The sequence below is a fragment of the Podarcis cretensis genome (assembly GCF_951804945.1).
Source record: "Podarcis cretensis genome assembly, chromosome: 3".
NCBI classification, from domain to species: Eukaryota; Metazoa; Chordata; class Lepidosauria; order Squamata; family Lacertidae; genus Podarcis; species Podarcis cretensis.
Window position 1 is genome coordinate 57,696,207 of NC_137172.1, and position 12,556 is coordinate 57,708,762.

The 12,556-nt window shown below is 42.1% G+C and overlaps 1 protein-coding gene and 1 long non-coding RNA gene across 3 annotated transcripts; one reads left to right on the forward strand and one right to left on the reverse strand.

The window, feature by feature from the left end:
• Positions 1-286: 286 nt before the first annotated feature.
• On the forward strand, positions 287-7,087 carry MTRF1L (mitochondrial translation release factor 1 like). 2 transcript variants are annotated; one of them, XM_079971557.1, is made up of 8 exons: positions 287-649; positions 952-1,031; positions 1,434-1,617; positions 2,762-2,925; positions 3,321-3,438; positions 5,241-5,377; positions 6,345-6,572; positions 6,657-7,087. In XM_079971557.1, exons 1-7 carry the CDS (start codon positions 319-321, stop codon positions 6,558-6,560), a joined length of 1,230 nt encoding a protein of 409 aa, XP_079827683.1. In that variant the 5' UTR covers positions 287-318; the 3' UTR covers positions 6,561-6,572; positions 6,657-7,087. The 2 variants fall into 2 exon arrangements, with proteins under 2 accessions (XP_079827683.1, XP_079827682.1); XM_079971556.1 differs by having other exon boundaries at positions 6,345-7,087.
• Positions 2,759-12,413, reverse strand: LOC307213574. The gene is made up of 3 exons (XR_013837574.1): positions 12,128-12,413; positions 11,328-11,389; positions 2,759-2,854 (listed from the first exon to the last, which is right to left on the reverse strand). It is a non-coding gene; the product is annotated as an uncharacterized lncRNA (long non-coding RNA).
• Between the last annotated feature and the right edge of the window lie 143 nt (positions 12,414-12,556).

A 12,556-nucleotide genomic window follows, 5' to 3' on the forward strand; every position in this document is an offset into this window, starting at 1 on the left:
CTGAGTGACTGCACAAGCCCACTCAGTGAGCCTCGTATCCGGTGTGTGCGTGTATGTGTGGACTGGAAACCGGGTATTCCCTGGGCATGGTCTTAAAGAAGCTCGGGAATGAAGCGCTTCGGTGATTTGCCAACGCGGTTCCTACCCGGCATAGAACGACGTCCAAATGTGAACCCGAAGTGAGGGCGGTTCGTATTGCCCGCTTTTGTTTTAACTCTATGCTGCACGCGGGGTCAGTTCGTTGTTTCCGGAAGTTGCCGGCCTCGTGACCGGAAGCGGAAACTTTCCGGGCAAGGGAGGGCGTAGTTTGCCGTCGGCATGTGGCGGAGTGTTGCGCGCAGTCTGTTGTGGTGGCGGCAGCACCAGCAGCAGCAGCGAAGGTGGAGGTGGCGCGCCTCGTCTTCTTCGCCGCTCGCCGTTGCCCTCGCGCCGCGGCAGTGGGAGACGACGGCGCCTCGGCGCTCCGCCAGCAGCCAGGCTGGCTTGCGTGAGCTATTCGAGCTGCCGGCGCTGCAGCGCTTCCTGGAGCGGCAGCAGGAGGAGCCGGGGCTGCTTCGCGGGGCTTCCTGGCCGGACTTGGCAGCGCGGATTCGCCTCCTGCGGGAGAAGGAGCAGGAGCTGCGCGACACGGAGCGCCTGGCGCAGGAAGGTGAGGCCGCCTCGGCAGACTCCGTAGCCAGAGCCCGCTTGGCGCTCGTTGCCCTAAGCCGCAGCTCTGTGGCTCCGCAGCCGCCTTCAATGGCTGCCCCACGGCTTGCTACCTGCCTGCACCAGAGGGAGAGAGGCGAGTCTTCAAGGGCTCGGCTCTCTCCTGCAGGGACCATCCCATCTCGCCGTCATGAGACGCTATTAGTACCTGCATTTAGTGCATTGAAATTCTTGTGCAGGGGCCGGGTATTTTAGTTGCATTATCGTTACAGGAATTATTTGCTAACAATACCTGTATTCTAGATGAACATGAAGATTTGCGGAAGCTGGCGGAAAAAGAAGCTGTTTCCTGTCAGGAAGAGATAGCAGAATTGAAACACCAGGTACATAGCTTCCTTACTTAATTAATTTTATTTAAAACATTGCTTTTCATTGTGGGAACAATTCCAGAGAGGAATATGATATGCAATATTATTTTCATACCTTGGTTGCTGAACACCTGGAACTGGCTCCCGAACAATAGAAAACCAGAAGTGAGTTTTCTAACGCTTTTCGGAAGCTGAACGTCCTTCTGGTTTCTGCAGTCAATCGGAAGCTGTGCCTTGGTTTTCGAACGGTTTCGCGAGTCGAACGGATTTCTCAAACACATTCTGTTCGAGAACCAAGGTACAACTGTATATATATTGATTATTGTTCTTAATGCATGTGTTTCAGCAAGGTATGTGATAGGATACTGTTGGCTGAAGAATTTATTTGGGTAGAAAGGCATCCCTTTTTCGTTACAGATTGTATTGCTTTTGATTCCTTCAGAAGAAACAGATAGAAGTGATCTCATCATGGAAGTGACTGCTGGAGTTGGAGGGCAGGAAGCAATGCTGTTCACAGCAGAGATGTTTGATATGTATCAACAATATGCTGCATATAAAAAGTGGAATTTTGAAGTTCTGGAATATGCTTCTAGTGACATAGGTAAGTAACCAGTGCATATACCGCTGTTACCCTACACATTACATTGCTGCAGGAGACATCTTATTTTTTCTGCTGCTAAATATGAGTGTTGGAGTATGAATGGTTATATATCATTGAAATCCAGCAAACATGTCTAGGAATCTTGTAGAGGTTTGCCCAGTATGCACCTAGTGTTCAAAGATGCATGCACTCTTGTGTATGACAACCACATGAGTAAAATGGAAATAGTAGCATAAAAACAGTGTGAAGCTGCCTTCAGTAACCCTCTTAGAATACTCTGCTGAAGAAATTGCATCCAACAATTACATCCAGTTAGATCCAACAACAACTGGAGGGCCAGTTCCTTACCCTATTATATGTTGTTATAATAATTACCTAGTTTAAAGGAATATTATATGAATTAATGAATATTTTCATAGGTTGGCTATGATAGGCCTTTCCACAGCTGATAGCACTAAGTAATGGACCAAAGATACGGACCGGAAAAGTGTTGGAGGCAGAAAACTGTGATTAATTGGAAACTTCCTGGTTTGATCATTGTGGCGTTAAGGGGCTGCATGTGCAGGCAAAGGCACAAACCATGGGCATGAACATATGTCTGGTTAATAAGATCAGAGATGACTGTCTGAACTTAATCAGTGTAAAAGCAATAATATACATGAGTGGGACCCCCAACAAAATACTGTGGTGTGGAATGCTCCTATTTAGTGTTCCGGCCAGTTCTTTCTTCTTTCAGGATGTTCCATTCCTTTTCTTCTGCTGGTTTTCTGCCTTTACTACTCCAACAGACACTCAGCATTCTCTGGCTGCTGTTCATGTTCAGTCCTTAATGGTTTGGCTTTATTTGAGGGTGAAGTGGGGTGGGTAGTGGGCGTCTTAGGTTCTTTATGCTGATGAATTTTTCTACTTCTGCCAACCTTAGGGTTCTCCTTAGCATGGGATACCCCCTTTAACTCAACAACACATAAGTTTGCTATCAGTATATCCGGTTATTTATAAACTTTCTAGGAACGGGGCAAAAATTAAGAACAAAATACAAACTGGTTGTAAGCTTAAATTAATCAGTCACAATATAAATCCTGCAGTGAACTTTTCCAAATGGATTGTACTATACAGTTACAGTGCATTTTTATTTTTATTGAAGGTGGTTTGAGACATGCATCTGCTGTTATAGGAGGCCTCGACACGTATAAACAGATGAAGTTTGAAGGGGGCGTACATCGTGTCCAGAGAGTGCCTAAGACAGAAAAGCAAGGACGCATTCACACCAGCACAATGACTGTAGCAATTTTACCACAACCAGATGAGGTACGATACAGTTACACAGTTGCAGAGTTGCAGGACTAGATGACGCTAAGGTCCCTTTTCAACGCTACAATTCTATGATTCTGAGTAGGTGCTCAAATATTCTGCTTTCAGATATGCTCTTTTATGTAGACTTACTATGCTCAGAATAATTATTGATTTTATTACTTGATTATTTCATTTATAATCCACCTTTCCGCCAAGGAGCTCTAGGTGGTATACATAGTTCTCTGCAGAAGGCAGCTTATTGTTTCGGAAGAGTGTTTTAAAGGGTGGTGGGTGGCCCAGGTGTCAGTGAAAAACTTGCTTTGTCATTTTAAATAAGAATGATTTGTAAATTGAATTATCTGCCGTTCATTTACAAAGCATAAATTGAGTGTGTCTCTTTCACATTGCAGATAAATTTGACAATTAATCCTAAAGACTTGCGTATTGAAACTAAACGAGCCAGTGGAGCTGGTGGTCAGCATGTAAATAAAACTGATAGCGCTGTAAGAATAGTCCATATTCCCACAGGTACATTATAACTTTCTTTCTACCTTGGTGAAATCTGTTTCTGCATATTATGATTTACACAAACAGTGAGCATGGCTTAGTAGCACTACAAATGCTATGTAGGCAGAAGATTCCAGGAGTCAGTGTGGATACTGCTGCCAGTCAGAGTCGATGGACTGAGTGGTCTCATTCAGTGTCAGGGGTCACTGTTGCTCTCCCCTTCTTACTGCCATTGTTGGGCCACCTCTGAGTGGCTGCAGACCTCTGTGCCTGCCAAGGACATAATACACAGGTGCTAGGAAGCTGCAGACAGGCTAGAAGACTGGTAGAAATGGTGGGGTGGAATTAACTGGAAGTGAGGGGCAGAGACACAGAGGGCTGGTGGCTGGAAAATAAACCAAGAACCTGAGCATGGGGTGAGGTGGAGGAAACAAGAGGATACAAGAACCTAAGGAGACGGAGAGGTGGGCAGGAAGTAGTTAATAGTGTGTAGGTGAGAAGCAGGTGGTGTGTGAGAGGGAGACCGTTTGAAAAGCATGGACGTAGGCAGCAATGCCCTTAAAATGAGAACTGGACAAGCCACCAGAGAGAAACAAATGGCATGCAGAATGCAGAGGTCACAAAAAGCCTGCACACATTACCACTGCTAGATGAAGGTGTTTGGCCCAGAGATGCTGACCCATGGAAGAAGCCACCTGCTGACCAACCCATGCAGCATAATGCAGAGAAGCAAGAAGCTAGTCTTGACTTTGCATTACCCACCAGGGATCACTACCCTAGAGAAAGCTCTGAGAACACCTTAATTATATAAGGTGTTAAAAAAACAGACGTTGAGCAAGTTAGCTTTGTGCCAGGGAGATTCATGGAATGGGGAGGTGTTGCGTCCACCTAACTGAGTGGCACTCATTGTAAGGCAACTTCATATATACATGTCAGAAAACCTAGGATTGCCACCAGTACTGCTTCTCCAACAAGTATATTTGGGTGACTAACACATCCACAAATACATAATTTTTCCATTCATATTCAAGACTTTTGCATGTACAGGTAATAAACGTGGCGTTAACCTGTGAATTCAGTGATACCTTAATCTATTTTTTTTAAAGCTACGATTATCAGTGGCCTCTACATGAATTTTCACTTTGAACTACAGTTTTTACCAACCATAAGTGTGAATTCTGCAGATAGTATTTGAATTCCTGGAGTATGTGGGAATTAGTTATAGTTAACAGTGCAAAGGGTTTGTGTTTCCACATTTAACCTCTTTTGATGCTATTTGCAACAGACAGTGTACCTTCTGAATAACCTACCAGTAGTAAAGCATAATCACAGCAAGGTCCTTCCTTTCTTACAAATCTACTTAATATTTAGCTTTTCCTATTTCTCTTTTCCAGTCCTCAGTGCCTTCCCTCTTTTCTGCTTTAATTGAAACATAGCATAGCAATGTATTTGTTTTTTTTTTCTGTTTGGGGCTAAATGCCTACGAGACTTCCTGCTTCTAGTGCAGGGTTGATTAACCTTTGAGTATCCAGATCCTTTTGGATTCCAGTTCTTGTCAGCATAGTCGGGGATGATGGGCCCTAGGAACAGTGCTCTGTTCCCACTGGAGCTTATGCTTTCGTTTTGCTATCTTGGTAATCACCAGGCTTCACATTGCTGCCATTACAGTAGCATATACTTCCCCAAGCCCTGAGTTCAGAAACTAGCAGTTGTGTAACTTAAATTGCTTGTCAGATCTTACTGTGCTCCTTGAAAGTTGCCCTTCATCCTTCCCTTAGCACTCTTTTTGTTTTTGACTGACATCATTTTTCTTGCTGCTGCAGGTGTTGTGTCTGAATGTCAGCAGGAAAGATCTCAAATAAAAAATAAAGAAAAGGCTATGAAGATCCTTCGTGCCAAGCTATACAGTATCAAACTTGAAGAAGAGACCAGAAAAACAGAAATTGCTAGAAAGATTCAGGTAATGTTTAATTTACTCTTCATCAGTGTCTGGAAACTTGAGTTTAAGTTCTACTGGGACAAGTACGTACATCAAACATGACAAGAAGGCATGAGCTGATGATATAATTGGGCTGGAGGGCGCAAAGAAGAAATTACAGCGTGAAGTTTGGAATTTTAATAGGCATTGTGTGGTGGAGAAAAAATAGGTTTCTTAAACAGCACAGTGATGTAGATTAATTTAATAATTAAGTGAGCATAAAGCTTACCAGCAGGTCTGCTAATATCCTTAAGTGTAGCCCTGAAACTAATGACAGTACTTATTAGTGTGCACCCCGACTTTTATAGGTGTGCTCAGAAGGCGAGGAAACTGCCCTCACAGTTCTTCTGGTAGCACCTTGGGCAGAGAAGGTGTGGTATAGTAGTTGGTCTATTTATGCAGGGAAAATAAGTTTCCTGTAGTACTTTCCTTGTTAAGTCTTGATGCCATACATTTGCATCTCTAATATGTTTTCAATCCAATCCGTGCATGTATCTGAGCTCTTGTTCATGGCACAATAACCCAGTTAGTCGCCAAGGAACTAGATACAGCATGCTCTTGTTTTCTTCATATTCTGGCAAGGTGTCTCTGAGAGCCCAAGGCACCTCCAAGTGCATCTGCTCTTCCTCCTGTTCCCTTTAAAAGTTTGACTGGCTGAGAGAAGTGATGCCTCAATTTGTCAGAAGCAGGAAATGTTATAAGAGATGCACTACACATGTTCTGTTTCTCCTATTTACAGTAGTTGCTTTTTAGATGTAAGCATAATGGAGAGAGCTATAAGCCTCTCCTTTTACACTACATTTATTTATTTTGCTCAAGCAATTTAGAGTGTAAGCTATTCAGGGTGAGGGCTTATCTTCTGGGTCTTTTTGGTTATGTTAACTCTGTAAAGGATTAGGTATATATATATATATATAAACCCTGATCAAATTTTTCTTTTTCTGATTAGACTGGGTCCAGAGGAAGGTCGGAGAAAATCAGAACCTACAACTTTCCCCAGGATCGTGTTACTGATCACAGAATAAGCAGATCAGTGCATGACATTGAAAGGTTCATGTTGGGGGAGGAACTGCTAGATGACATGATAAAGTCCCTAAGAGAATATGCTGATTATGAGACTGTATTGGAAGTTATTTCTGAAAGTGATCCAACCAGGCTGAGATGATCTGCCCCACAGGTACAGAATGCAACCAACTAGCTTGCTGCATCTGCTAGCTTTGGACCTACCTGACACTGAAATATCTCTCTTTCTGTGAAAAAGGGTGAAGTTAGCATTATTCTCAAATTGCTTCTTGAAGCAGACAGCTATGATGGTGCTAAGCAAATTGACACTTGAGACAGATTTTTGAGTAGACGCTGGTGCTGTACTCTTCAGAGGTGGGCAAGAAATTGAGAACACACTGACAATGAATAGCTTTTTTACAGCGAAAATCATTCAGTGCAATAGGAAAGCTAACATAATGTTTTAAGTTATTACAATGTTGATACCTTAATCTAAAACCTGGAAGAAATTCTATTGTTTTCAGTGGCACTTGGATTTGTCACCACGTGTAAATTTGAATTTATTTATTGTGACATTGTTAGAAAATTATACATAAGATTCTAACAGCTGTGCTGCCATAGCAAATCAGAGGATTGGGCTTTTGCTGGTTGCCCCTCTGTTATGTTAAATGAAACTTCTTTAAAATCTGAGCCTACTTGTGTTGAATCCTTTGGCTCAGTTATGCACATGTATCCCATGAGTAAAGAGAACACTTTCCATCCTGCTGTCTAAATAGCTGGTCACCCCATACTTAAATGTTCTAGTTTTCCACCATGCATGGAAATTTGACTGGGAACTTTAGAACCTTAGAGCCTGCCTAGAGGTCGCCAGCTGGACCTCATTTTCTATCAGCCATGACCACTGGCCAAGCTGACCAGGATTGATGGGAGTTGGAATATAACAATGCCTGAAGGGCATCACATTGGCTATTCCCTAGAGCCTGCCTTCAAACAGAAGGAAGAGTCTAGGTCTCTGGTATTTTAGCTGCTATCTCATAACCCAGAAATCTAGAGGAAATGAGGAGCCTATGGTTCACAGGCAAGTGCCTAATGGCTGGTTTGAAAAGAATAAAAGTCCTCGCTTTATATGGCAAGTCTTTAAAAGGACAGACTCAAATGCTCTACTCTTCCTAGCTGCAGAGGTCCAAGATCATCTTCACAGCTTTCCAGTGAACTGTTTAACTCCTTGCACTGAGGCAAACTCCGATCAAATTAGCTTTCTATATACGGAGTTCCTTTTTCTGTGCTTTTCACACCTGTGACTGTGCTGTGAAAAAAACTCCACTGGATAATCTGCTCTGAAATTCTATCTACAGTGAGTTGACAGGAATTTGTTAAATAGGGATGGAATGTCGGGGGACATCCAACAAAGTTGTCCCATTAGCACAAGGATGTCTGTCTGTTAAACAGAACTTCCTTTCTTTGTGCCCCACTTAATCTGCCTTTGGGCTTTCCCAAACCCTCTGGACCAGATTTGGGGGGCGGGCATGCATGAAGGTGAAGCTCCATTGCACAAACCAATTATTGTTGGATATTGCCCCCTGACTTGACTTTCCTGTGTACAACCTTGCAGTAGAAAGCTTTCAAGAAGAATTTATTTTGATAGTTCTCATTTTAAAAAATCAGCTACTAATAAGAAAACACACCCCTGCACACATTCCTGTAGCAATATCTTCTGCATGTTTTAGGCTGAGGTAATCTAATAGTGATTTGTAAATGTCTCACAGAAGATCAGGTAACTTTTTTGAAGTTAGGAAATTCTGATCCAGTGATTTTGTTAGCAATAGTCTGACATTCTCTTTGGAGATTTATCCCAGCAGTTCAGTAGGCTTCTGTGATTATTCTCTTGCATCATCCTGTAACAGAATACAGCCATACTGCTGGGGGTTGCGGGACTTTTAAAGTTCTTTGCACATGTACCAATACAGTATTTCATACAGCTTTTACATTTCATTCCCTGCTTGTTGTTATTCAGGGTGGGGGGAAATTAGAGCCAGTTGCAAAACAATGAAACATTTTGGGAGTCCCAGATATGCAAGGACATCATAGGGTTGAAAAGTGAGTCCCAAGAGATTCCTTGGGACAAATTGGAAAAGATTTGCACTAAGAGAGGACTAGTGTTATGACAATCTTTAACTTGAGAATTCGGTTTCTTGCACTCTTATCTTTCAATATATAAGGCCAGTGATAGCACTCTTTATAATGTTAAAGCCAAGATAAAAATGATGTACACAAATTAGCATTTTACCCTTTTCACAGTGCAGTAGAATCAATCTCTTACCACTTGTACACACTTTAACATAAGCTCTCTGGTAAGAAATGTGTGGGCTTTTATGTTTGTTTTTTTAAACACACCTGTTTTAAAACACCACATAGAGAGCCTTACTGAGATAGCTTTCCTTTGCTCAGAAATACTTTTCTGTCCTTGGTAGTTGTTATAGGTCAGGGGTCAGCAACCTTTTTCAGCCGTGGGCCGGTCCACTGTCCCTCAGACCATGCGGTGGGCCGGACTATATTCGGGGTGTGTGTGTGTGAACGAATTCCTATGCCCACAAATCACCCAGAGATGCATTTTAAATAAAAGCACGCATTCTACTCATGTAAAAACACCAGGCAGGCCCCACAAATAACCCAGAGATGCATTTGAAATAAAAGGACACATTCTACTCATGTAAAAACACGCTGATTCCTGGACCGTCCGCGGACCGGATTGAGAAGGCGATTGGGTCGCATCCGGCCCCCGGGCCTTAGGTTGCCTACCCCTGTTATAGGTGGCTTGTTTTTATTCATAAGATTCAAGAATCATGGCTTACAGCACAAAGGCAGAAGGATTCAAAGATGCCCTCCCTTTCTGTTGGGCTGCCTTCCTTACCGCCCTGCCCCGAAGGCAGTTTGTAACAATTGAATCCAGTGGAAGAGCCTGACTCCTTGCCCTCAAGACAGCTAGTTCTATCACTTGGCATGATTACATCAAAGGCAGGGTAGAATCCTGGTCTTTTTTTGTTGGGGCAGTATGCTCTTTCTCCTTACCTTTCGTAGGGCTGTTCTCAGTGATAAGATTTATATTCTAATCACTGAGAAAAGATGAAAACCTACCCTAAATGTAATTCCCATATTTCTTTCCTGCCTACATCTTCCTGTTGCATCACTACAACTAAATAACTGGAGCGTGCATGCTTGAAAGAGGCACGTTAAAGCATCTGCCTCACTGTTTCAAGGAAAGAAGCACCTACATATAAGGACTTGTTTCCTTAAAAAAGGCATAAGCAAAACCGCTATCTGTAGTGATAATTTCTCAACATGGGATAATGAAATTATGTCCAAAGATATTATTTTACAATTTAGGAGAACATGAGATGATGGCTATAAAACGGTAATCTTAATTTGTTTCATCTATAGGCCACATCAAAATTATGGGTCTACAAGTGGCGAAAATAAAGGATAGATTACCCAAATTAAAATTATGTTGCTGTATTAAGTGAGGGTAGTTAAAACTACTTGATTTAAGATAATCATTTCTACCTGAATGTCCTAAAAGCTGAGAAAGCATTTCTGCAGTGAAGATACTGTCGTGCTGTAGTAAAATGAATTTCAGGGAGGACTGTGCTTATCTCAAAAGCACAACTTTTTGTTAGGTTTAAATAATAAATTCTTCAAATATGAAGTTCATTTGCTTCTGGAAAAACAACTTCATGATATTTTATTTCAAATGCTGATTTGCTGTAAAAGATTTTCCAAGTATTTTTATTGTTCTTTGTTGGAATATTAGCTTGTGTATTACTGAAAGATGCCTTGGCTCTTTATTGATCATAAAACATTTAAATGTGATATTAATATTTTTACTTAGGAGAATCTCAACCAATATGCTGCATATTTACAGTGTGATCCTAAACACGATTATCCAAAGGCAAGTCTCTGAATTCAATAAAACATTTCTTCTTGCAACTGTGTTTAAGATCAGTTTTAGGATCAGTCCTATTCACATTTACCTGGGAGTAAGTATTATGGAATTCAATGGGACTTATGCATAGGACTCTTCTCTCTGCACAAGTATCCTATATATGCTGCCTTATGTTTAGACATAGAGGGGAAATAATGTATTCTTTTGGTACTAAAATTTGTGGCAGAAAGATCCATACTATCTATTATACCCTACTCCAGTCTAGCAGATAGTCTTATCTAAGGGCCAGTATTTCTTGCTAACCCTGTTTTTTTAAAAAAACAACAACAAAGTATTGCATTGATTTTTATTCAACACTGATAGTTTTGTAACTGGAGGCAAAGGTAATGTGTTGGTGTTTGCTATTTATATGTAAAGATTTGCATAAACACTTCAGAGGCATGAAGTGTTATGTGTTTATTCATGATATTTGTTGAATGAATCTATGGATAGCTCTCAGGCTCTATGAACAAGCTAATAAAAATTGTTAAGAGCTGGTCTTCTAAAAGTTGGATAGGAAAGTATAGCTGTCACAATTATTACTTAGTGCATCTATCTAGGGTTGTACCAAGTGCCTTTCATGTACTTCCATGCTGCTTTTGTAACTGATGTGTTTGGGGAGGGGGGCAAGATGGGGTAATGGTACATTCCTAGTCCCACACAGTTAACACTCTTGATAGCTGTGGGAATGTATTAATATATTTTGCAACAAACATAAAACTGCTGCAAACTGATGACCTGGAAAGAGCCTTGGTGCATTCAACTTTCACTAAAACCAGTGGAAAATGGGGTAGACATGGCAGAAGGAATCTTATTACCTTCTGTAGCTTTAAACTGAGGTCTACTAGCATAATTTGTCCAATTCTACTATTGTAGAATTATTGTATTCTATTATTGTACAATAATGGTAATAACAAAATTAATTGTAATGCAATTTCATAATGTTTATACCTTTGATAAGGCTTCACCAAGCTGTCCTTGATTCGGAAATGGGAGCAATTTCCATCAGGTAGCTGGGGATGTTTCAAGAGAGATTAAACTAAATATTGGGCTTCATTGTCCAACACCACTACAGCAAGACATGATTGCTCCATTAGAATATCAGAAGCACTACTGCCTTGAATAAAAGGTACTCCCATACTTGCAGCTTAAATCTGCTTCTGCTCCTGAATACATGGGGGCTTACAATTAAAGATAATAGCCCAAGCCTTGTTTACAGGAAAACCCTCTGCAGTGCAGGGGGTTGGACTAGATGACCCTCATAGTCCCAACTCTACAATTCCATGCTTTCATGTGTGGAGGTGTAGGAGGCCAACAAAGTGGAATCATTACTGTTACTAGCGTGCTTTTTAAAGATGAATATATTGGAGCAAGCCGTGGCTTTAATTCCAAACTTGCTTAGACTTAAAGCTACATCCTAATTCTGTGAAAAGGTTTAGCTTTGGGATTTGTTTTCAGCAGCAGGGCTTAAAACTAGTAGGCTGTATAAAATAAAATACCTGAGAAGCTGAACAATGAAATCTCCCTCCTTCCTTAAACCAATCCACTCCAGCCCCCCCCCCCCCTCGAAATCAGGTATCATAGAAGGAAATACTCCCAGGTCAGTTTCTGGTCCCTGTTTCTTGTCTGTGTTATAAGAACCCAATTAATTTAGGAAATCTAGTAAGACTTGCTGCCAAGTTAATCATACTCGGGATTGTGAAAGCTCGAGTTTTAAGAAGGAGACTTAATTATATACCAGTTTCCTCTACCTGTTATATTAAAAACCGCAGGCCGGGGGAGATGTAACATGTCTAAGAGGCGGTACAGTGTTACGTGTCTCCTCCTCCTCCTCCTCAGTTATCCCAATACTATACTATACTACCGTGGCAAGAGGTCTGAAGAGGCGGAGAGCCCGCCAGGCCCGAATGGTGTCTCCTGAACGCGCAGGAGCCCAGGGCTGGGCGCCAGACTCTGACCAATAGAATGGCCCGGGGAAGGAGAGCGCGAGCTCTTTCGAAATCGTGGGCAGGCGCCACAACCTCTCCCGCGCTCCAACGCGTCTCCCTCCAAAGCTCGTGAAAGACAGCGCGCGCGCGGGAGGGGCGGGGGATGGGCACGCCTTTCCCCCGCCCCGCCACCTCAAGGCCCCGAGTAGCACAGGCTCGCGCCCTCAGCCTTTAAAACCTCTTGGCAGGCGA